Source organism: Miniopterus schreibersii, assembly GCF_964146895.1.
Source record: "Miniopterus schreibersii genome assembly, chromosome: 1".
Lineage (NCBI taxonomy): Eukaryota > Metazoa > Chordata > Mammalia > Chiroptera > Miniopteridae > Miniopterus > Miniopterus schreibersii.
The window spans coordinates 107,590,199-107,616,559 of NC_138101.1; the positions used below are offsets into that span (position 1 = coordinate 107,590,199).

Sequence of the window (26,361 nt, forward strand, 5' to 3'; positions counted from 1 at the left end):
GCTCACAGCAGGGTGAGTTGGAGCAGACCAGCTTGAACCCGCCCAGAGCAGAGCTGTCTAGCCAAAGAGGGGCCTTACCCCAGGGCAGCCTCCTGCCGGGGTCAACCTCACAGCAGTGCTGTTCCATAACAGCTATAACACTATTGAGCTGCTCCATAGTCACGCTGTTCCATAGATGTGCTGTATCCCGATTGAGCTGTTTGCATCGAATGAAGTTCACTTCTTTATTATACCCCAAACTGGGGATTCCTGTTGGTGTTGAATTGATGCCAACACCTGCGGGTTCACAGGGGAAATGGGCCAGTTGGAAAGACAACGTTATGTGAGCTGGCATAGTAAACAGGTGGCTCTATAGAAGGGAAGTGAGTTTCGTCCAATAGAACTTCCCTAACGAGTCATCTGTATCCAACGGTGGCCGAGGCCAAAAGTGGCCGAGTCTTTGGCTCCTTTAAGAGGCACGGCGTTGCTGTAGCCCGCTGAAGGGAGTGATTGGTTGAAGCTGCCTGACTGCGCGACTCCGTTGCTAGGGAGCGGCGTGGGAGTCCTGGGGGAACTGCAGCGGCTGCGCAGAGGAGCCTGGGGCTTGCTGGGGCCCGGGGCTGTACAACGGCGCCGGGCGTGTGGGGAGCGCCACGCAAGCCCGTGCAATTCCCAGTCGGGAGGCGCCCTCGCCGTTGTGGCCTTGCTGGGTGGGCGCTTCCGCCTCGCCGCCGAGCGGGGCCCCAGTGACGCCGGCAACATGGGCCAGTGCGGCATCACCTCCTCCAAGACTGTGCTAGTGTTTCTCAACCTCATCTTTTGGGTGAGCGGAGCCGGTGGGCGGAGAAGGGTGAGGGGCGGGCAGTAAGGCCTTGGCTGAGGCGCCTGAGTGGCCCGGAGGGGACTGCAGCGGTGACCTGGGGTCGGGGTGTTGAGGCCCTGCGACAGAGGGGCGGGGAGGGTCTGGCCCAGAGGCCGCTTGGTGAGGTCCCTCCCAGGCCGGGAGAAGGCCCGGTGCGTGGAGGGCGAGGAAGGGAGCCTCGGGGGTTTCAGGCGGTCTCAGCGTTCGGGCCTGAGCGCTCGGCTGGCTCCCGGCCGGGGACTCGCGGAGGGTCTGGGCCCAGCCTTCGGTACTCCCCCGGAGCAGCCTGCTGGACCGAGAGCTTTCGCTGCAGATTCGTTCAGGACCTCCAAAGGGTCAGGCTCCGCTTTCGTTGTCGGCTTGCAGCTCCAGTGCCAGTCCCGAGGCGTGTGAGCAAACGGTGCACATATGCGGGGACGCTGCCAACTCAGGGTGAGGACTTTGACTTAGAGCTCTTTGTGAACGGAGAACTGGTTGGCTGGTTAGCAGCCTGAAAACTGAATGGCTTCAACTTAATAAGTCAAATAATCCTTTGACCAAGAAAATCAAACTGTTGGTTTCTGCCTTGGTTAAATATGATTCGGAGGTCACAAGATTTTAAAAGCGATAAGTTCACTTTTAATAAAAGGTGGCTTATGAATTTAATTAACACACATCCAAAGAAAGGGTTGTTTATAACCACTTCATCTTAGTTGAGGTCCTTATCTCACTACGGACTTTTGTAATAACCTGTGTTGCTACTATCAGTCTCTGTATCCTCTAGTCCATCTGGACCTTGCACCTGAATAAATCTTATTAAGCATTCTTCCCTAGAATCACTTTATTTAAAAAACAAACAAAACCCCTAAACAAATTTCAGCAGTAAAGTAAGGTTCAACCTCCTCCTGGTATTGTAGCTGATGTCCTCAGTCACTTTTCCTTCCTTATGACTGGTCATATTCTTAAACACTTGCTGCCCTGGACAGACTTCTCTTTCCACAGTCCCCAGGACATTCCAACATTCCCACTTCTCATATTTTTGTATGTCCCCATTCAACTTCTTCCCTCACACACACCTAATTTGAAAAAAATCCTTTTCTTCTTACAACTCCCATCTCCCCCCCAACTGCCCACCAAAAGGATGAAACTTTTTATATCCCCACTGTTGTAGCATAAAAGGATAATTATATATAATAGAGCACCTATACAAACACACATGCATTGTCTTAGAGTCTTTTAGGGTATTTATGGTGTGATGGAAAGAGAGCTGACTGATATAGTACCTATTCAAAATCTCCCAAGTGACACTGGGGTTTTCATGACTTTCTTTTTTAAAAAATTCGTTGTTGACACTATTACAGATGTCCCCCATTTCCTCCCCTTTACCCACTTCCACCCAGCACAACCCCCCCCCCCACCATCACTATGTTCATGACTTCTTTCCCAATTAGTGTTTCTCATAATTTAGTTTGAGTTACAAGCCTTTTTAAAAGTGAACTTCAAACGAGAAACACTCTATTATTAATAAGATACTTAGGCAGAGACTTGACTTTGTACCCTTTAGTTTTTTGTGATTTTAAAGGGCATAACTATTTGATTTTGAAGAATAATCTATCAGATGAATTCTAGGCTATTTAAGCTCAGGGACTAGAATTGTTAATGTAATAAAAGATTGGAAATATAGGAGCCATTTTCTTTAAATAAATAGATTTTTATTTACTCTTAAGTAGCAGTTAATTCTAAGTGATTGCTCATGAATTTTTGGAAATTGTGTTAATATATGTACTCTTGGTACTTTCTTCAGTGAAAAAGGCTATGTTGAACTTCCGTTGTGCATTTCATAGTGGGTTTTTGCCATGCCTAAAGTCATACTGAGTAGTAAAGACACCCTTTATCTAGGTTAGCAAGGGTAGTAAAGGTTTTGTGAGCGGTGATAAGGAAGTGAAGCAGACATGCAGGGGGAAAAAATTGTAGCATAGAGCAGGTTATTGCAACCTAACTTATGAAAAAACAGTATTACTAGATGTGTCTCCCACCAAATGTTTAGTTTAGGAACAAGCATTGGAATTTGATGATGCTGGTAATCATAACTAACATTTGAGTGCTTATTATACCTAGGCACTGCTAAGCACCTAACATGGATTGTCCTCACATCGACTCCATCTGGCAGGGAATATTATGCTTATTTTACAGATGAGGAAATTAAGGGTTACTGAATTAAAAGTATACTCAAGGTGTGTCAGAGCCTGCGTTCAAACTCAAGGTGTCCTATTCTTAGAGCTCATGGTGTTAGGGCAGAGTGTGATTTCAAAAGATTTAGAAAGGCAGAAGATATCATTAGGCTACATTAGAGTCACTTTCTCTAAAACATACTGATTTTAACCTTGTTTAGAACCTATATCAGCATTTAAAATGCACTATTTAACTTGTCAGTTTAAAAAATTAGGCCATTATGGGGAAGTACATAAAACAGATGTTAACTGGTTCTCCCTGGGAATTTGTAATGCATTCTTCAGTTCTAGTAAGTGTATCCTTATATACTGGCTCCCTCCCCCCTTTTAAAGCCTTAATGAATAAGTGGAAGAATAAACATTCCCTGCATAGGGCATATTAAAAGTTTATTTAGATTCCCTTGGGCAATTTTTAACTCTGTTGTATCGCATCCTCACTATCAGGTGATAATGGCTGATTGTGGATAAGTATTGAAGCTTAATTGCTTTGGCAAGATCTTTAAACTGCACCTTTTAATATCTTGATATCCTGATTCAGTTGGCAGTTTGTTCAATGAGTTGTGATGTGGAAATAGTATATACCTGACATATGTAGGCTCCACACTACGTTGACTTAGTCTAGATTATTTTGGACAGTGCGGTCTAAGAAAGTTTCTGTGGAAAGGCACACACTAAAAGAGGAAACCACCATTCCTAAAATCCTAAAGGTTGTCTAATGGAAACAGAGTTCCTCATCATATTCCAGAATATTAGGGATTGTGGCTTGAAAGATAATTTTGGGCAAGTGAAAGGATGTACAACTTGGATCTCTGTTTTTATGGAGTGGCATAGCTTAAAATGTAGGTATATTAGCGCTAGACCCATGATGATTTATGGAGGGTGGTTAGTAGTGTTTGGTACATGACTAAGTATTGAATGCTGTTGAAGCAGTTATTAACTGCACCTTTGTACCAAGGTCAGACAGGATTCTTACTTGGGTGGGTCACTTGATCTGACCCAGGAGGCCTCATCTAAAACAAGTGTAAATCAGTACTTTTTAATTTTCAGATTTTTATTCTGGTAAAGTTATTTGAGTACTTAATCATGTTCCACGTTATGCAGATTACCTTTACTTATTCTATCCTACAATGACTATAAAAAAACCAAATAGAGAAAAAGTAAAAATTGAGTATAATTAAGGAACATGACCTAGGGGATATCATCAGAGTAATAGAGGTGTAAAAGGATTAAAATATTTCTTCTTTAGCCTTGCTCAGTGGTTGAACATCAATGTATGCACCAAGAGGTTGCCAGTTTGATTCCCAGTCAGGGCACATGCCCAGGTTTCAGGGTCGTTCCCCAGTTCAGGGTGTGCAAGAGGCAGCTGATAGATGTTTCTCTCTCATTGATGTTTCTATCTCTCTCTCCCTCTCCCTTCCTCTCTCTATAAATCAATAAAACATTTTTGTTTTTTTAAAAAAAGAATGATGGCAATATCCACAAGACACCTATGGCATAAGACCACCTTTGAACATTGGGAGATATAGCAAATGTGCCCAATACACAGAAACAAATACAGAGAGGCAGCCAAAATGGGGAGACAAAGAAACATATCCCAAATGAAATAACAGGAGAAATCCCCAGAAAAAGAACTAGATGAACTGGAGGCAAGCAATCTACCAGATACAGAGTTGAAAACAATGGTTATAAGGATGTTCAAAGAACTTAGGGGAAGAATAGATGAACTCAGTGAAAACTGAAAGAGATAGTAAGCATAAAAAAAAGACATAGAGCCCAGCTGGGCATGGCTCAGCGGTTGAGCATTGACCTAGGATCCAGGCGATCGGGGTTCAATTCCAAGTCAGGGCACATGCCTGGGCTGCAGGCTCGATCCCCAGTTGGGAACGTGCAGGAGGCAGCCAATCAATGACTCTCTCATCATTGATGTTTTTATCTCTCTCTCTCCCTCTCCTTTCCTCTCTCTGAAATCAATAAAGATATATTTTTTAAAAAAGACATAGAAACCATAGAAAAGAATAAGTTAAAAATAAAGAATACAGTATCTGAAACAAAGAACACAAGTAGAAGGAATCAACAGCAGGTTAGATGAAGCAGAGCAATTAGGGTGACAAGGTAAGGTAGCAGAAAACACCCAAGCAGAGCAGCAAAAAGAAAAAAGAATTAAAAAAATGATGATAATCTAAGGAACCTCTGGGGCAACATCAAGCATAGCATCTACATCATAGGAGTACCAAAAAGAAAAGAGAAAGAGAGCAAGGAATTAAGAACCTATTTGAAGAAATAATGACAAAAATGTCCCTAACCTGATGAAGGGAAAAGACGCATAAGTCCAGGAAGAGCAGAGAATCACAAACACGATGAACCCAAAGATGCCCAGACCAAGACACATCATAATTAAAATGGCAAAGGTTAAAAACAAATAGAGACTCTTGAAAGTGGCAAGAGAAAGACAGTTACCTATATGGGAGTTCCCTTAAGACTGTCAATGTCAACTGATTTCTCAATGGAAAAACTTTAGGCCTGGTGAGACTGGCATGAAATATTCAAAGTGTTGAAAAGCAAGAACCTATAACCAAGATTACCCAGAAAGTCTATCATTTAAAAATGGAGAAAAAAAATTGAAGGAGAAATAAAGAGCTTCCCAGACAAGAAAAAGCTAAAGGAGTTCATTACCACCAAGTCAGTATTATAAGAAATGTTAAACGGTATTTTTTTAGAAGAAGAAAGGAAAAAAATAGCATAATTATAAAGAATAAAATGGCAATAAGTACATACCTATCAATAATCACTTTGAATGTAAGTAGATTAAATGCTCCAATCAAAAGACATAGGTTAGATGAATGGATAAGAAAACAACCCATACGTGTGATCTCCTCAAGAGACCAACCTCAGGTAAAAGTAAAGGGATGAAAACAAATTTCATGCAAATGGAACTGGAAAAAAAAAAAAAGCTGGGGTAGCAATACTTAGATAAAATAGACTTTAAAATAAAGGCTATAATAAGAGACAAAGAAGGACATTGCCTAATGATAAAGGGATCAATTTAGCAAGAGGATATAATCCTTGTAAACAGTTATGCATCCAACATCGTAACACCTAAATAATAAAGCATATATTGATGGACATAAATGGAGAGAGAGTCACTAATACAGTCAGAGTAGGGTATTTTAACACCCCATTGACATCAATGGATAGATCTTCCAGACAGAAAATCAACAAGGAAACAGTGGCCTTAAATGACACACTAGACTAGATGGATTTAATTGAGAAACATTTTTCAGAATAGCCCACAGGTTAGGCCACAAAACAAGTCTCAATAAATTTAAGAAGATTGAAATAATATCAAGCATGTTTTCCAAACAAAATGGTAGGAAATTAGAAATCAGTTACAGGGAAAAACAAATACATACAAACACATGGAGGCTAAATAACATGTTACTGAACAATGAATGGGTTAATTATGAGATTAAGGAAAAAATCAAAAGATATCTTGAGGCAAGTGAAAATGTGAACACAATCACACAAAATCTATGGGACACAGCAAAAGCAGTCCTAAGAGGGAAATTCATAGCAATATATTCCTACCTCAAGATACAAGAAAAATCTCAAACAATCTAACCTTACACCTAAAGGTACTAGAAAAACAAAGCCCAAAGTGAGTAGAAGGAAGGAAATAATAAAGATTAGTGCAGAGATAACTGAAGCAGGGTCTACAGAAACAACACAAAAGATCAATGAAACCAAGAGCTTGTTCTTTGAAAAGATAAACAAGATTGTTAAACCTTTAACCAGGCTCATGAAAAATAAAAAAGAGGACCCAAATAAATCAGAAATGAAAGAGGAGATGTAACAACTGACACCATAGAAATACAAAGGGTTATAAGAAAATATTATGAACTATATGCTAACAAATTGGATGATTTAGAAGAAATGGATAAATTTCTAGAAACATACAATCTTCTAAAACTGAAAGAAAAAAAAAAATCTGAACAGACTGATTACAACTAACAAAATGGAAGCAGTAATTTAAAAAAACTCCCAACAAACGTTATAGAAATGTTTATTCCTCCCTCACAGATGAATTTTACCGAACTTTAAAGAAGAATAATACCTATCCTTCCCAAACCATTCCTAAAAATTCCACAGGAGGTAAGATGCCCAAGCTCATTTTACAAGGTCAGCATTACCCTGAATCCAAAACCAGATAAAGACACTACAAAGAAATAAAATTGCAGGCCAATATCCCTGATGAACATAGATGCTAAATTCCTCAACGGAATACTAGTAGTCAAATTCAGCAATACATTAAAAATGTCATACACCATGATCAAGTGGCATTTATTCTGAGGATGCAAGGTTGGTACAATATCAACAAATCAATAATGTGATATATCACATAAACAAATGAAAGATAAAAATCATATATCAGTTGAGGCAGAAAAAGAATTCCCCCTGTTCACGCATCCTCTTAACCCCCCTACCATCTGGGACCATCAAAATCTCTGTATCTATGAGTTTGTTTCTGTTTTGTTTGTTTGTTTACTATGTTCTTTTAGATTCCGCTTATAGAGAAATCATATGGTATTTGTCTTTCTCTGTTATTTCACTTAGCATAATACTGTCTGTCTAGGTCCATCCATATTTCAGATGTCAAGATTTCATTCTTTTTTATCACTGAGTCATATTCCATTGTATATACCACTTCTTTATACATCCATCTATGGATAGGCACTTATATTTCTCCCATATTTGGCTATTGTAAACAACACTGCAATGTATGTCTTTCTGGATAAATACCCACAAGTGGAATTGCTGGGTCATTCTTTGTCTCTTGGTTTAACCTTTGTTTTAAAGTCTGCTTTGATATGAGTATTGCTACCCCAGCTTTTTAAATTATTATTTTCATTTGCATAAAATATCTTTCTCCAACCCTTTACATTCAGTCTGTGTGTGTCTTTCTATATGAAGTGGGTCTCTTCTAGACAGCATATGTAAGGGTCTTGTTTTCTCTCCCATTCAGCCATTGTATGTCTTTGGAACATTTAATCTATTTACATTTAAAGTAATTGTTAATAGAGATATAGTCATTGTTATTTTATTATTCATATTTTTAGTCTCTTCTTTCTTCTTTTTAAGGAAGTCCTTTAACATTTCTTGTAATACTGGTTTGGTGGCAGTGAACTCTTTTAGCTTTCTCTTGTCTGGGAAGCTCTTTATTTCTCCTTCAAAGAGGCCTTGCTGGGTAGAGTAAGTTTGGTTTTAAGTTCTTGCTTTTCATCACTTTGAATATTTTGTACCAATCATGTCTGGCCTGAAATGTTCCTGTTGAGAAAACAGCTGAAAGTCTTATGGGAGCTCCCTTGTAGGTAACTGTCTCTTTCTTGTTGCTTTTAAGATTTTCTCTTGTATTTAACCTTTGCTGTTTCAGTTATGCTGTGTCTTGGTTCATCTTGTTTAGTATTCTCTGTGTATTTCTTTTACCAGGTAGGGAAGTTTTTGTCATTATTTCTTCAATTGGTTTTAAACTTTTTGCTCTCTCTCTTTGCCTTCTGGTACCCCTATGATGTAAATGATGGTACACTTGATGTCCTAGAGGCTTCTTGAACTATCTTCATTTTTTTGATTCATTTTTTCTTTTTGCTGTTCTGATTGGGTATTTTCTGCTACCTTATCTTCCAAATGACTGATTTAGTCATCCGCTTCATTTAATCTACTTTTTCTGGAGTTTTGTTTTGTTTTTCATTTTGAACATGTGTCTGTCTCATTTTGGCTGCTTCCCTGTGTTTGTTTTTATGAATTAGATAGAGGTGCTATGTCTTCTGGTCTTGGTAAAGTGGCCTTATGTGGTAGGTGTCCTTTGTGGCGCATTGGCACAGTCTCCCTAGTCACCTGAGCCAGGTGCTTCATGTGTCTCTTGTGTGGTTATGTGCACTCTCCTGTCATAGTTGAGCCTTGATTGCTGTTGGCAAGTCATTGAGAGGGGTGGACCCTCAAGCTGATTGAATGTGAGGGCTGGCTGTGACTACAGTGGAGTAGATGCTGTACAGGGATTCACCCTATGGAAGAAGATTTTGCTGTAGCAGGACTCTGGTGCCTGCTGAGTCTGCCCTTTGGGTGTGTTGTTTGTGGAGGTGTTGGGTGTTGTTTTGTGGTGTGCTCTGAAGCTGTCCACCAGGTTTATTGGTTCTTGGGAGGGGCTCTGGTCCAGGCCATGGTCAGCTACTGCCTGTACCCTCCCTGGTGCCACTTGGAATGAGCAACAATGTGATCTGCGGATGGTTACCACTTGTGCTGGGCTTGGAGATGCCTTTGGGAGGCTAAGTTGTGAAGTGAAGCTGGCTGCCACTAGTGCTTGGGTTGGGGCTACTTAGCAAGAGGTGTGGGGAACCCCAAAGCCAGATGTTGCTTGTTTGGGGTTTGTGAATTTTTGAGAAATTTTAGGAAATTCTACAGCATGAGCCAAGACAGGCTGTTCGTATGGAAAAACCACTGGAAGCAGTTTGGTGGACCTGTAAGTTAGTTGGGGTGGGGTCTTGAGGAATCACCAGAGCCCCAAGTCAAAGCAGAAGGGGTTACAGAGTCAGTCCTGTTAGGACTCAGATCTCTCTGCATGGCTGGTCTCAGTAAAGCTGGGGCTGAAAATCCCAGCTTTGCTCCTGCTTCCAACTCTCTGCAGTGTGGGTAAAAATCCTCTATCTGCTCTGCTGCCAATTCCACAGGATGGAGCAGTCTGTGTGGCTCCACAGGTGGGGGAAGGGGTTCCAACCCCACACGTGAGGTGAGAGAATCCTCTCTCCCTTCCCCATGACACAGTTTGTTTACTATCTAGGGTACTGAACAATGCCTTTCAGAAAAAACAGAGGGTCCATCAAAGTCACTGCTGGGTGCAGCCCTCAGGCCCCCCTTTTTTCGGAGCCAAACACCACACTACAGCTTTTCCAACAGTTAGTCCAGGGTGAACCACTCCCACTGAAGGTGCCCAAAATAGGCATGCTCTTTCACTTGGAAGGTGAGGACCCAACGTCCCAAGCAGGCAGAGTTCCCCTGGATCCCTCTGCCTGATACTGTGCAGGCTCTCCTTCTAGTCTCTGCTGCTCTGTGTTTGGGATTGCTGCATGGGGATGAGAGCCCACATTCACAAGGGGAGGGGGCTTTGCAGCCAATATCACTTGGGCCTTTTGGCCAGCTCCAGGATGATTCCACCTTTCCTTGACTACCTCTCTCTACATTGTTTCTTCTGTGCTCCTTAGACAAAATATGTCCAATCAGCTACACTTCTCTCTTTTTTTCAAGCTACCTGTGCAGTATTTTAGCTGTCAAACCAGTCTGCTCTGGGAGCAAGGGCATGCATCCTGTTGTTACACTGTAGCCATCTTGCCCCTCCTCTCATATGTTCTTTCCGATTGGTGTTTTGGGATTCTTAAGACATATTCCTGGAAGTGGATTTGCTGGGTCAAAAGGCAGTTCTATCTTTTTGAGGACACTCCTTACTGTTTTCCTTAGTGGCTACATTCCCACCAACAGTACTAAGGATCCCTTTTCTTCACATCTTCACCAGCGTTTGTTTGTTGATTTGATAGTAGCCATTCTCGAAGGTGTGAGGTGACACCTCATTGTAGTTTTCATTTGCATCTCTCTGGTGATTAGTGATATTGAGCATATTTTCATGTCTATTGGCCATTTGTGTGTCCTCTTTGGATTGTTTGTCTTCTGTTTGTTGAATTTTATGAGTTCTTTATATATTTTGGAAATTAACCTCTTATCAGATGTATCCTTGGTGAATATGTTCTCCCATACAGTGGGTTCTCTTTTCATTCTGATGATGGTTTCTTTTGCTGTGCAGAAGGTTTTTAGTTTGATGTAGTCCCATTTGTTTATTTTTTCGTTTGTTTCTCTTGCCCTAGGAGATGTATCAGTGAAAATTTTGATATGTGAGATGTCTGAGATTTTACTGGCTATGTTTTTTTCTAGGGTTTTTATGGTTTCATGACTTACATTTAAGTCTTTTATCTGTTTTAAGTATGATGTAAGTTGGTCGTCAAGTTTCATTATTTTTGCATGTAGCTGTCCAATTTTCCCAGCACCATTTATTGAAGAGACTGTCTTTACTCCATTTTATGCTCTTGCCTCCTTTGTAAAGTATTAATTGACCATAATGGTGTGGGTCAATTTCTGGGTCTCTTTTCTGGTCAGTTGATCTATATGCCTTTTCTTGTGCCAGTACCAGGCTGTTTTGATTACAGTGACTTTGTAGTATTGTATTGTTTGATATCCAGTATTGTGATCCCTCCAACTTTGTTGTTTTTTCTCAAGATTGCTCTGGTTATTCAGGGTCTTTTTTGGTTCTATACACATTTTTGGAATGTTTGTTGTAGATCTGTGAAATATGCCATTGGTGTTTTAATAGGGATTCTTTGAATGTATAGATTGCTTTGAGTAGTAAGGACATTTTAATGATGGTAATTCTTCCAATTCGTGAACAGGAAATATACTTCCACTTGTTTGTATTTTCCTCTATTTCTTTTTTCAACGTCCTATAGTTTTCTGAGTACAGGTCTTTTATGTCTTTGGATAACTTTATTCCTACCTATTATATTTTCTTTTTTGTTGTAATGGTAAATGGGATTGTTTTTTGGTTTCTCTTTCTGAGAGTTTATTATTGGTTTACAGAAATGCCATTGATTTCTAGATGTTGATTTTGTATCCTGCTCTTTTTCAAATTAATTTATTAAACCTAGTAGTGTTTTGATGGAGTCTTTGGGGTTTTCTGTGTACAATATCATTCCATCTGGGAATAATGACAGTTTTACTTCCTTCTTTCCAATTTTGATGCTTTTTCTTTTTTCTTTTCTGATTGCTGTGTCTATGAACTCCAGTACTATTTGAATACAAGTGGTGAAATTGGACATCCCTGTTTTGTTCCTGATCTTAAAGGAGATGCTTTAATATTTGACTATCAAGTATGATGTCAGCTGTACATTTTTCATTTATGGCCTTTATTATGTTGAGGCATGATTCCTCTATTCCCATTTGCTGAGAGTTTTTATCAAAAATGGGTGCTGGATTTTTCAAATGCTTTTTCTGCATCTATTGAAATGATCACGTGATTTTAGCCCTTCGTTTTGTTTACGTGATGTAACACATTTATTGATTTGCAAATGTTGTACCAGCCTTGCATCCCTGGAATGAATCCCACTTGATCATGGTGTATGGTCTTTTTAATACATTGCTGGATCCGATTTGCTAATATTTTGTTTAGGATTTTAGCATCTATGTTCATCAGGGATATTGGCCTGTAATTTTCTTTCTTCGTAGTATCTTTATCTGGTTTTGGGATTACGATAGTGCTGGCCTCATAAAATGAGTATTGAAGTCTTTCTTCCACTTAAATTTTTTGAAATAGTTTGAGGAAGATAGATGTTAATTCTTCTTTGAATGTTTGCTAAAACTTGCCTGTGAAGACATCCTGTCCATTACTTTTGTTTGCAGGGAGTTCATTTTTAATTATTGCTTCAATTTTATTAGTTGTTATTGGTGTATTCAGGTTTTCTGATTCTTTCATATTGACTTTTGGAAGATGGCATGTTTCCAGGAATTTGTCCATTTCACCCAGGTTATCCAATTTGTTGGCATATAGTTGTCCATAGTATTTTCTAACAATCTTTTGTATTTCTGTGATGTCAATTGTTACTTTGCCCCTTTCATTTTTGATTTTATTTATTTGGGTCCTCTTTCTTTGTTTTTGGATGAGTCTAGCTTTGCTTGTTTTTCTTTTTTTCTTTTTTAGTTCCTTTTTAAGTTTAAAGTTAGATTATTTTTTGGAGGTTTTTCTTGTTTCTTGAGGTAGGAATGTATTGCTATGCATTTCCCTCTTAGGATGCTTTCGCTGTGTCCTGTAGATTTTGTGTTATTGTGCATTTATTATCATTTGTTTCAAGGTATCTTTTGGTTTCTTCCTTAATGTCATTGTTAACCTTGTTTAGTAACTTGTTATTTACGCTTATGTGTTTGTGTGTTTTTAGTTTTTGCCTTGTACTTTATTTCTAGTTTTAGACATTTTTCATTGGAGAAGATGCTTGCTGTGATTTCAGTGTTCTTAAATTTATTGATACTTGTTTTGTGTCTTAATGTATGGTCTATTTTGGAAACTGTTCCATGAGTATTTGAAAGGAATATATGTTTTGCTGTTTTAGCATGAATACTCTGAAAATATCAATTAAATCTATCCCATCTAATGTATCATTTAAGTCTGCTTTTTTCTTGTTGATTTTCTGTCTGGAAGATCTATCCAGCTCTGACAGTAGGGTGTTAAAGTTCTCTACTCTGACTGTATTAGTGTCTATTTCTCCATTTTTATCCATCAATATTTGCTTTATATATCTAGGTGCTTCTGTGTTGGGTGCTTTACAAGATTTAATTCCTCTTGTTGGGGTGATCCACCATTATCTTTATGCAGTGTTCTTCTCTGTCCCTTATTATAACCATTGTTTTAAAGTTTATTGCATGAAATATCTTTTTCAACTCTTTACTTTTAGTCTTTGTGTTTCTTTTGATCTGAAGTAGATCTCTTGTAGACAGTATATATATGGGTCTTGTTTTCTTATCCATTTAGCTATCCTATGTCTTTTGTTTGCTGGATTTAATTCATTTACATTGAAAGTGATTAAGGTTAGGTAGGTAACTATTGTCATTTTATCATTTATATTTGTTCCTATTCTCCCCCCTTTAAAAAAAGTTTCTTTAACATTTTTTGTAATACTGGTTTGTTGGTGATGTACTCCTTCAGCTTTTTCTTGCCTGGGAAGCTGTTTGTCTCACCTTCATTTTTGATGATAACCTTGCTGGGCAGAGTAGTCTTTGTTATAGGTCCTTGTTTTTCATCACTTTTGATATTTCGTGCCAGTCACTTCTGGCCTAGCAGTTTCTTTTGTGAAATAAATTGACAGTTTTATGGGAGCTCCTTTCTTTTGCTGCTCTTAAGTTTCTGTTTTTGTCTTTAATTTTTCCCCATAATTTTAATTAAGATGTGTTTTTGTATGAGCCTGTTTGGATTCATCTTGTTTAGGACTCTCTGCACTGCCTGCACTTGTATATATATTTCTTTCATTAGCATATAGAAGTTTTCATTCATGATTTTTACAAATAGGTTCTAAATGTCTTGTTCTCTCTCTTTTCCTTCTGGTAACTCTATGATATGAACATTGTTATGCTTGATGTTTTCCCAGAGGTCCTTTAAACTATCCTTATTTATTATTATTATTTTTTACTTTTCTGATTGATGTTTTCTGCTACTTTGCCTTCCAAATTACTAATTTGATCCTCTGCTCATTAATCAGCCTCTGAAAGAACCAGGGGCTCACAAGTTGGGTGAGATGGGGTCTCAGGGTGTTAGCAGGGTGGGGTGAGTGGTTTTCACCAGGTTAATGAGGGTTTAGATTTGGCACCAGTGCTGAGCCTGATGCCATTCAGCAAAAGTCTGATGGTACACCAAGACTAACTGCCATTTGCCTGTGGCCTGTGGAACTTTGTGGTGGGGCTGGGTCTCAAGGAGTTGTCAGGGTGGGTTGAGTGGTGTTCACCTGGCTAATAGGTTTCAGATTTGGCTGTGTGGTAGGAGGGCTCAACACAGAAAAGACGGTGCCTGTTGTCTATGAGAGAGGAGGGCTCAACACAGGGACAGTGGCAGCCATCCCTCCAGCACTTGCCCTGAGCCATACAACTCAGTTTTTCCCTGTATGTCTCTGGCACTCCCTGAATTACTGTCCCTTCACCAGAGCCCAAGGTGAGTGCCTGTGAGCAAGTGTTTGTCTGCAGGACCTCTAAGAGGACACCTGGGTTTCCAGCCTTCACCCAGAGGGACAGAATCCCCACTGATTTTTATAGCCACATGTATGGACTTCTCTTTCCGGCACTTGTGCTCTGGGTTGGGGAGCCCAGCTTGGGGCTGGGACTCCTGGATCCTCAGCCCACCTCTGCAGCTGAGATATCCCTTTGGATTTTCAACTGCCTCATATGGGTGTGGGAATAGGCCATTTTGTGTCTCCACAATTGCTACCAGTCTCAATGTGACTTCTTCAGTATATCCTTAGTTATAGGATTTGTGTTTAGCTAGTCTTCAAATGGTTGTTCAGGTTGATTGTTCTATAATTTAGTTGTAATTTTGATGTGGTCATGGCCTGCATCTATTCCACCCTTTTGACTGGAACATATAAAAATAATATATTTTTAAAAATTGCCTCTGTTATTCTAGTTGTCTTTTAAAAAGTCCATGTTATTTCAAAAAAGTTACTTTCTCCACTATATAAATGTAGTCTTTTTCTACCATTTCTGACTATGATTCTAATGGCCTAGTGTAAGAAAATTTACTGATAATGCCCAAGCTTACTGGGTATCATAGACTTAAGAAATAAACTGAGTTTTCAGGTTGGGAGGAATTATTTTCCAGTGTCATTGTGGAAGCTGTTTTGTAGTTTGAAAATTAATGATTTATGTGTTAAATTTTAAAGGATGATGAAATAATTATTTTCCTATGAAAATCTCAAATTGCTCTACAAATGATAACTCCTTAAACCAAATGTTTTAACACTTATCCTCACACTATTTTGTCATTCCCTTATGAGCAAGTGGCATTGAGCTGTCATCATTGAGCTGATACACAATAATAGCAAAATCAACAATGCTAGAGGAAGAAATATGTAAAACTGCAAATGGAGAATGGTGGCTGGAGCAGCTGAAATAAGGCATATTTTTTCCATGACCTACTGCATCATTTTCCCTTTGGTGCTCTATAATCTTGTTAGTCAGAGTGTAGTCCAAGAATCAGCAGCAGCAGCATCCCCTGGGAACTTGTTAGAAATGCAGAATCTCAGGCCCTAACCCCCGACTACTGAATCAGTCTGCATCTTAATAAGATCCTCAGATAATTACTATTCATATTAATTTGAGAGGCACTATTCTAAAGACTAAACAGACCTAAGAGTTTACAAAGTTCATTGTAACGGAGTCCTTTGACTTTACCATTTCACAGCCTTGGCTAGGACAGCAAGTTTTTTGGAAATGGGTATCATGGTTACCCATTTTACAAAGTAAACATTTTCTTTTGCCATACTTCAGTTTAGCCACTGCTTTAAAAATCTAAAGTTCAGCCCTGGCCAGTTTTGATTTAGTGGTTAGAGTGTTGGCCTGGTTACTAGTTGTTATTATATTTTCTTTTCCCAAGGGGGTGGATATAGGTTATAAATTCAGATTCCAGAGTCAGATTGCCTGGGTCACATCCTGGCTCTGCCACTTGTATCTAATTTCCTCATTTGTAGAGTGCAACTGTGATGAGCATAGGTTTCCCCCTTACCACCCCGTTGATTTGTATTGGACTGTAATTGAGCTACACATAAGTCTTTGGGGTGTTTGTGAGATTCATTCTTCTTAGCTTTATTACTGGATTTATGGTTTCTTGGCCCTAACTGAACCAGCAATTATTGAAAAGTAGATGGAGTTTTGAAAACTTTTCAACTTTAGTAAAGAAATGTTCTTACTAATGAATAATAGGAGACTTTTCAACTTATGAAAAAAGTGTACAGATAGATTTAAAAGTGATGGGAAATCTTACTGAATTATAACCTACTAAGAAATAGTAGGAACATTTTACCGGCAGGCCTTAGACACTTACCAGCATTCTAATCTTGTTTTCTACAGGGGGCAGCTGGCATTTTATGCTATGTGGGAGCCTATGTCTTCATCACTTATGATGACTATGACCACTTCTTTGAAGATGTGTACACTCTCATCCCTGCTGTAGTGATTATAGCTGTAGGAGCTTTGCTTTTCATTATTGGGCTAATTGGCTGCTGTGCTACAATCCGGGAAAGCCACTGTGGACTGGCCACGGTAAGTGAGCACTTCATTGACCACACGTGTTGTCATATATATGGGAATATTTCATTTGTGTTACTTGCTTTGAATTGAGCATGAAACTCCATAGACTGGCTCTTAATAGGAACAGAATTAGCACTTGTGTTAAACTTCTAGCAATTATCTTAGATAATTGTTTTTTTTTAATCAAGACAGTATTTAGTGCTATTTTTTATTTGTATTTAACTTTTGACTATGTTTCCTTGCAGTTTGTCATCATCCTACTCTTAGTTTTTGTCACAGAAGTCGTTGTAGTGGTTTTGGGATATGTTTACAGAGCAAAGGTATGTTATCTACTATAATTTATATGTTTTAAAAGATGGTTTAAATGTTTCAAATGAAATAGAACAAATTCATTTTACAAAGTAAACATCTTTTGCCATACTTCAGTTTAGCCACTGCTTTAAAAATCTAAAGTTCAGCCCTGGCTGGTTTTGCTTAGTGGTTAGAGAGTCGGCCTGCAGGCTGAAGGGTCCCGAGTTTGATTCTGGCCAAAGGCACGTTGTACCTCGGTTGCAGGCTTGATCTCCGGTCCCTCGGGGTGCATGTGGGAGGTAGCCAATCGATGTGTCTCTCTCCCATTGATATCGCTCTCTCCCCCCCCCCCCTTTCACTCTCTCTGAAAAGCAATGGAAAAAATATCCTTGGGTAAGGATTAAAAATAAATCTAAAGTTCATTAGAAACTATATGTCAAGATTTCTAGTTTCATTTTTAAAAAGCATCTTTATTGATTTCAGAGAGAGGACAGAAGAGGGAGAGAGAGATGGAAACATCAATAATGAGAGAGAGTCATTGATTGGCTGCCTCCTGCACGCCCCTGCTGGGGATCAAGCCCACAATCTGGGCATGTGCCCTGACTGGGAATCGAACCTCAATCTCCTGGGTCGATGTTCAACTGCTGAGCCATGCTGGCTGGGCTCTAGTCTCATTTTGTATAGCAAAGTGTTCATTCTACTGTTCTAGTTTTTATGTATTTAGTTTTCTTTAAATTTCCTCAGAATGAGCTCTAGATGAATAATTGGTCAAATGAGAAGTTTGTTCAAATTTCCTCAGCCCATAGATTCTCTATATGACAGGGTAAATTCAAGTTTCCTGATTTCTGTTTCATTTTCCATTGCTTCTTTTAAAAATGCCTTAGAAAACTGTTAATTGTGGGTTGTGATCCTACCTTCTACCCCATCCTGAGGAACAAGGTGTCCTGTCCACTCAAACACCAAAGCAGCTGTTGCCAGTCACTCCTTTCTTATCTCTCTTTCTTTGTCATTTCCTTTTATTTTCTTTCCTCTTTCCTTTCTATTTTGCCTGCTTTTGCTTTCCACCTATAGTACCATTTAAGGCTAAACAGGCTGCTTTAAATTAATTACTTTGGGCAGAACTTTAGAGCCATGTTATGAAGGTATAATAGAGTCATTATAAAGTATGATTTTAAATCAAAGACATGATATTCCAATGTAATATTCAAATCGTTGATACATAAGGTATCAGGCAGCTATGCCAAAAAAAGGAATGCAATGGGTTATGCTCCTACCTATGATCTGGTTATCAATTTTATAGTGTCCTGAAATCACTGATACAATTACCAAATAAGTCTAATCATCTTAAAAGGGTAAGGAGAATCGGGTATAAACAGACTTTATTAAGTGACACTTTCTTTCTTATCTCTTTAGTAATTGGCAGGAAAGTGTCATTCCTAAGGACTGATTTTTTTTTACCTGCTGATTACTTTTGCATATTTGGCCAAGTCTAATAATTGTCCCAAAAGTATCTTGTGGTGGTTTTTTATTTTATTTTTACCTTCTTTAGGAAAGGAAAATGAGTAGATCTTCTGAGACTACACTGAAAACATATTTAGAAAGAAGGCAGTTGGCCTGGCCAGTGTAGCTCAGTGGTTAGAGCATTGGCCTGCTCACTGTAGAGTTGTGGGTTTGATTCCCAGTCAAGGGCACTTGCCTGGATTGCAGGTTCGGTCCCTAGCCCCAGTTGATGTGTCTCTCTCACATTGAAGTTTCTCTCGCTCCTCTCTCTTTCTTTCCTCCCCCTTCCCTCCCTTCCACTCTCTTTAAAAATATATCTTTATTGATTTCAGAGAGAGGAAGGGAGAGGGAGAGAGAGATAGAAACATCAATGATGAGAGAACCATTGATTGGCTGCAACGCGCAGCTGGGGCATGTGCCCTGACTGGGAATCGAACCCCGATCGCCTGGATGGATCCCAGGTCAACGCTCAACCACTGAGCCACGTCCGGCCGGGCTCCACTCTCTTTTAAAAAAAAAAAAAAATCAATGGGGAAAAAATATCCTTGGTGAGGATTAACAAAAAAGAAAAAAGAGGGCAGTCTATTTATCATTTAGAACATCTGTGTCAGTGCTCAACTGCTTTCTCCCTTTTGAGTGGGTTGTTAGCCTACCATCTTGCACACAATCTTTTCTTTGAATGCTTAATCTATGTGATATAAAATGTCTGAATTTTTACTTGAATCTGTATAGAGGCAGAAAAGGAGAAAATTTTTTCTAATAAGAAATTTACAGAGAAATCTGGCAGTTTTGCAGATACACCATTTAGGTATTTTAGCTAGAGCCTTGACTAATATTACTTTTACTAGTATTTTAGAGGGACCAAATTGTTTGTTTTGATTTAGGTGGAAAATGAGGTTGACCACAGCATCCAGAAAGTATATAAGACCTACAATGGAACCAATCCTGATGCTGCTAGCCGGGCTATTGATTATGTACAGAGACAGGTGAGCTCTCTTGAGGTGAATTTGGTTTTGAGGGCCAATCACTGTTGGGTCAACATGAAACTTACTCTGCTATTATTATGTAAATTAGCCATGTACCTTCACAGTCATGGTTAACTTCATAATGTATTCAATATTTTTATCTTCATCCTTGAAAGGTTTTCTCCCATCATCACCTAGTCAAAGATAAAAATGCATCTGACTTTTTCCCCATAAAATTAATTAACCAGAGAGGTGATAATGGAAGAGAGGTACATGTCATAGGGAAGGTGGGAATCTAGACAACTTAAAAGGAGGTGGGAGATCTTCTTCATATATCTTTTTAAAAATGTTTTTATTGATTTCAGAGAGGAAGGAAGAGGGAGAGAGAAAGATAGGAACATTAATGATGAGAGAGTCATCATCAATTGGCTGCCTCCTGGGGAGCCACTGGGGATCAAGCCCGCCACCCGGGCATGTGCCCTGGCCGGGAATCGAACCGTGATCTCCTGGATCCTAGGTTGATGCTCAACCACTGAGCCACGCCCGGCCAGGCTTCATATATCTTTTAAAAGCAAGACCAGAAAAGGTAACTGACAAAACTGTAAAAAAATATTATGGACAATTTGAAACATATACGGAGATAGAAAGAATAGTATAGTACATCGTTATGCACATAAAACCACCTTCAAATTTGTCGGCATTTTGTCAGTCTTGTTTCATCTTGTTACTCCCACATATCTTTTGCTAGATTATCTTAAAGCAAATCACAGACATTTTAGACAAAATATTTTAAACACTCTGTCATTGGAAATAGTATTTAATTCAGAACCAGGTATTTCACATGTAAGATAGGAAGATTTTTCTTAGCTATAAACTACCTCTTGTGGGAAATGTGCTCTTCATATGGAGGTGCTAGAGCCACTCGCCATATGCAGCTATTTAAATTAAACTGAAAAATTCAGTTCTTTAGTCACACTGGCCACAGTTTAAGTGCTTAATAGCCTTATGTGGCTAGTGGCTTCCGTGTTGGACATGCAGACATAGAACATTTCTATCAATGCAGGAAGTTCTATAGGGATATCACTGTTTAGAGTAACTTTAAGTTCTGCAGTACACAAAACTCTAAAGTTCAACACAAGTATATGTATTTTGTGAGGAGTAATATCTCTGTTCTCCTTTCCAAAGCTGCGCTGTTGTGGAATTCACAACTACTCAGACTGGGAAAATACAGACTGGTTCAAAGAAACCAAAAATCAGAGTGTCCCTCTTAGCTGCTGCAGAGAGACTGCCAGCAGCTGTAATGGCAGCCTTTCCCACCCCTCCAACCTTTATGCTGAGGTAAGTTCAGTTTCTTGGCCAAAACTTGAATCTAGCCTGGTAACCTGTTTTTCTCTGTGAATCATCTCTACCTGGAAGTTCTTTTTTACCCTCTTTTGTTTGTCCTTTTAAGTGTACAGCTCAGTACTATTGAATATATTCACCACCACCATCTCCAGAACTCTTTCCCTCTTCCACACTGAAACTCTATACCCATTAAATAACTCTCCATTCTCTTCTCCCCCAGTCCCTGGCAACCACCATTCTACTTTCTGCCTATGAACTTGACTATTTTTAGGTACCTCATACAAGGAATCATATAATACTTGTCCTATTGTGCCTGGCTTACTTTTTTACTCAGCATAATGTCTTCAAGGTTCATCTATATTGTAGCATGAATCAGAATTTCATTCATTCATTCATTCATTCATTCATTCATTTATTTAAAATATATCTTTATTGATTTCAGAGAGAGGAAAGGAGAGGGAGAGGGAGAGATAGAAACATCAATGATGAGAGTCATTGATCGACTGCCTCCTGCGTGCCCCCTACTGGGGATCAAGCCTGCAACCTGGGCATATGCCCTGACCGGGAATCGAAGCCCAATCGCCTGGATCCTAGGTCAACGCTCAACCGCTGAGCCATGCCCGGCCGGGCTTCATTCCTTTTAAAGGCTGAGTAATATTCCATTGTATAGATAGTCCACCTTTTGCTTATGCATTCATTCATGGATGGACACTTGGGTTGCTTTCCCCTTTTGACTGTTGTGAAGAATGCTCCTATGAAAACGGGTGTACAAATATTCTTTTGAGTTCCTGCTTTTAATTTTTTTTATTTTATGATTTAAGTTATATTATGTTCAGACTATAGTTATGTCTTTTTTAATTAAAAAAACAAAATTTTTTAAAATTACAGTTGACATACAATATTATATTAGTTTCAGATGTATGTATAGTGGTTAGACATTTATATAGCTTACAAAGTGATCTCCTCAATAAGCCTAGTGCCCACCTGACACCCTGCATAGTTATTACACTATTATTGACTATATTCCCTATGCTGTAGTTTATATCTCCATGACTTTTGTTTGTCTTTAAAGCTATTTTATTTTACTGTAAATTATTTTTAAATGCATTGTCTTCTTTTTCTGTCTTTTAGTTTCTGTCATTTTCATTTCTGCCAGAGAGTAGTAGTATGTGACCTTGTCGCTTTCAGTTTTAAAAGAGACATCTAATAAGGATGACTTTGTGTGTTGCAGGGGTGTGAGGCTCTAGTTGTGAAGAAGCTACAAGAAATCATGATGCATGTTATCTGGGCAGCGCTGGCATTTGCAGCTATTCAGGTAAGCACAGCTAGCCAAGCGATTGTGATCAGAGTGTACTGATGTCAACCCTGAATGGTTTTAATCACTAAGTGTATGTAGATAACTTGAAAATGATTGAGATACCAGGCACCAGTTTCCAACATCTTTTATTTCCTGTCTTTAGACCTAGACCCAGAATGGTTTCAGGAAACCAGAGGTCTGGATTTGGGGACCATGTGTGAGAGGACTCTGTCTTATTTTCTTGACTTGATTAGTGAGTGACCTGTTCAAAATGCAAACTGTTGTCGTAGTGTATTCTTGGGAGATATTTTAATAGAACTTTGAAGAATTTTTAAGAATTGTATTGCTTTATTTCAGTTTGGGGATAGCTTTATTTTAGTCTTTTAAAAATATTTTTTCTCCTTTCAGTTCTTGCTTTTCTGTCCTCAAGGGTTTTATATGTTTATATACATAAATCAAGAACTGGTACTACAACTCTAGTATCTTATAGGAGCAATCATATTGCTTTACAGAAAAGGCCTTAAAATAAAAACTGAGGTTCTAACCCCTTCTGTATTTAAAACTTAGTTTTTTAAGGCAGATAATCATCAAGGAGTCCATGACATCACTTGACATATCTGGAAGTGTACCATGCCATTGTTGGTAGAAGAGGGAACTGTTTTCTCAACTACTGCCAGTAAAAATAGCCTTTTCCCCCTTAACAACAGCATGTGCAAAGTAGCTGGAGTAATTGCTTAATTATCGCTTAACTTCATCTACTGCCAGACCACCCCCTCCCTACACACACACACACGCACGCACACACACACTTATCCCTCACCCCTACCTGTAAATAAAAAAGACAGCTATTTTTATGCTCAGCACAACTACTTACATGCCTAGTTTGTCAGGTATATTCAGTATATCTTAGAGAGTCTATCAGAGGAATGTTTTAGAAGAGTCTTAAAACTGAGAATAGCCAACTTTTTGAAAATGATTGAAAATCCTTTGCATCCAACCTGTTTCTTAGAGCGTTCTTTTAGTTGTTCTTGAAATATGCTTTAGGCCTAGAGAATATATTTTAATTGTTAGATAAAACCAATTTGATTGCTAGTTTATAAGTTGCTTGGATTGCTTCTCTCTATTTGAACAGAAACTAGTGTATTTAATGGGCAGTGTCTTTTAAAAGGGCAAAAGGGTGATTGTTTACTTTGCTAGTATTCAAACAGCCCTGAAATGATTCATTAAAAAGCCTAGCTTTTTATTTGCTCTGATCTTTGCCTTCCTAACATTTACTTTGGCATAGCAGTAATCTGTTCATCAGTAGGGATGTGTTTCATATTTTGATTGTCTGTACAAACACATTTATTTAGGTAAAAATAATGAAACTTGAAGGAGTCTTCTTTTCTTAAGTGAAATCCTGACCTGTGCATTCTTAATAATTTTATGTATAGTAAGAAAGCTGCACATGTTAGCATGCAGCAAAGAAAGCTTTGGAACTGTATGGTGACTTTTTAAAAAATATATATCTTTATTGATTTCAGAGAGAGGAAGGGAGAGGGAGAGAAAGAGATAGAAACATCAATGATGAGAGAGTCATTGATTGTCTGCAGACCGCAACCCAGGCGTGTGCCTGACCAGGAACTGAACCCCGATCTCCTGGATCCTAGGTCGATGCTCAACCGCTGAGCCATGCCCGGCTGGGCTGTATGGTGATTTTTGATCATGCAATATGCAACATGTGTATAGAAGACTGATGAAAATTGTCCCTTTAGTTATGTCCCTCATCTAGTTAAGGTTATTAACCAGCCAGATATTTCTTCATTAACTTTTTTAGTGGGGACTAATAAATATTCTAACTAGTCTCTTCTCATATGCATTTGTCATGAGATGCTCACTGGCACCAATACAATGCCAACAGGAATTCCCAATTTGGGGTGTGGTGAAGAAGGAAACTATCCAGTACAAAACAATTCAACTATGATATAGCATGGCTGTGGAACAGCTCAATAGTGATACAGCATAACTGTGAAAACAGCCTGGCTGTGAGGCAAGCTTGGGGCCAGGCCCCTGTCTGGCTAGACAGCTCTGCTCTTTCCTAGTCTGCTCTGGTCTGCTCTGCTCTGGTGAAATATCTTCAGTGTTTCAGCTCAGTCAGGGAAATGCAATCTTCAGTGGAAAGGAAAAGTGTGCTCCCAGAGCCAGAGGGGAGCTGGCTTATCTCACCCCTGGCCCCTGATTGGTCCATCCTCATGCAAAAGAGGACTCCAAATCTTTGCAGTTTGATTGGTCCAAAAGGCACTGTCCTGATTGATCAGAATGGAGCCATTGTGATTGGTCAGTGAAGATATTGATGGGGGAAATACAGCTGCTCAGCTCTAATTGGATGGGGAAAGCCTCAGTCCTATTGGTTGAGGAACTCTTTTATAAGGGCTAGCTCACATGGCAGAAACATAGTGTAGCCAGGCAGTTCAGTTCAGAGGCAGGTAGTTCAGTGCAGGCTTTTCCCTGAAGCACAGTTTGCATGAGATGCCCCTGTGTAGAAATGGCTGCTAGGCTGTTTATTTCTTTTAATTGGAGCACAGTTAGTTAACCACTGGAGCCCCTTTTAGTAGCTGTCTTTTTTTCTCAGGGTTCACATATTTTATACTTAAATCACCCTGACTTAAGTAATAGCTGATAAGGATTTTTTTTTTTTAATATTTTTACCTGTTTTGTCTTAAGAACTTTATAGTTTAGTTCTTATATTTAGATTATTAATTTATTTTGAGTTAATTTTTATATATGGAGTGAAGTAGGGGTGAGGTATGATAAATATTTGATGTTAGGGATTCAGAGCTTTCACAGACTCAAAACCTCTAGTGGCTTTGAAAATGAAAAAAAAAACTTTTATTTTAAGGAAAAACCATTCATTTTAGGTAATAAAAGAAGTTTCCCTAATTTTTCTTTTTTTAAGAGTACCTATAAATGTTCTAAACTTCTGATATTCAAAATCTAATGTGCCCTGGTACCTTGGGTGTAGAAAACCTGGCAAAGGCAGAAACAATTCAAAGATCAGTAAGCTCTTGTGTTTGTATACCAATCCTGAGAAAGTTAGACCTAGAAGGGCACTTGGAGATTCTCTAGTTCCTGTGTCCTTCATTTTAAAGGTCATGAAAATGCGGGTGAGTGAGGATAATATGACTTATGACTATCACAAAAGCTTGACCCACAGCTCTATTGTACTCCAGTTGCAAATTGAAGAATTAAGATTCTCAAAAGATAAAATTCCTAAATTCTGTTATGAAACCTGACAGTTAATTGACACTTCAGCTGAATAAGTTATACAGTGTAATACCATTGAAATATTAGCACTTTCCTTCAGGTTCTAAAGTGGGGAAGCTCTAAGAGTTATCATAGTAAATATGGTTTGAAATAATGTTAATGATTGAAAGTTGATTTTTGATAGTGTTTTGAGTATCAAAACTGTTTTAAGCATTGTCTCCTTTGATTTTAGTGTGATTTGTGGTATTAACTATTACGGTACATTTCATTGACGTTCTAATGCATAAAGGTGAATTTAAGAAGAAGTTCTTTCATAAGCTTAATTTTTACCAATAAAAGGCTCTAGTTCAGGAGTTGCCCATCTGTGTGGGCCAAATCTAGCTCACCACCTCTTTTTGGGTGAGCTACACTTGTTTATGTATTGTCTGTGACTGCTTTTGTGTTACAGTGGCAAAGTTGAGTAGTTGCAACAGATCAATTTTGTCTCTTGGTCCACAAAGCCTAACATATTTACTGTACTGCCCTTTAAGAAACATGTGCCAACCCTTGCACTAGTCTACTTAAATGATCTTGGTTTGGGTAGGACCAAAATGATCAAGAAAGAAAAATCTGCAAAATACTAGGTAATTATTATAACAGGGTTTTTGAATATAAAATAATGAGATTTAAAATTTTTTTACTATACGCCTTATCTTGTTAGCTTATTAATCAGCAAGATATTTTACTTTTTTGAGAGTAGTTATCCTTTTAAGTTAACAAATGATTAATTATGAATTTCATATCAGAAATTCATGAAGG

The 26,361-nt window shown here is 38.7% G+C and overlaps 1 protein-coding gene across 2 annotated transcripts in view; it reads left to right on the top strand.

Annotated features, from left to right (window-relative positions):
* The first annotated feature begins 524 nt into the window (after positions 1-524).
* Positions 525-26,361, top strand: part of TSPAN3 (tetraspanin 3) — a 35,112-nt gene continuing 9,275 nt past the window's right edge. Inside the window, exons 1-6 of one of the 2 annotated variants that reach the window (XM_081136133.1) lie at positions 525-802; positions 16,744-16,935; positions 17,169-17,243; positions 19,599-19,700; positions 20,865-21,017; positions 22,255-22,338. In XM_081136133.1, the coding sequence (XP_080992259.1) occupies positions 740-802; positions 16,744-16,935; positions 17,169-17,243; positions 19,599-19,700; positions 20,865-21,017; positions 22,255-22,338 (669 nt within the window). In that variant the 5' untranslated portion in view covers positions 525-739. Of the gene's footprint in view, positions 1,274-16,743; positions 16,936-17,168; positions 17,244-19,598; positions 19,701-20,864; positions 21,018-22,254; positions 22,339-26,361 lie in introns of both variants that reach the window. The other variant, XM_081136132.1, reaches the window with a different exon arrangement.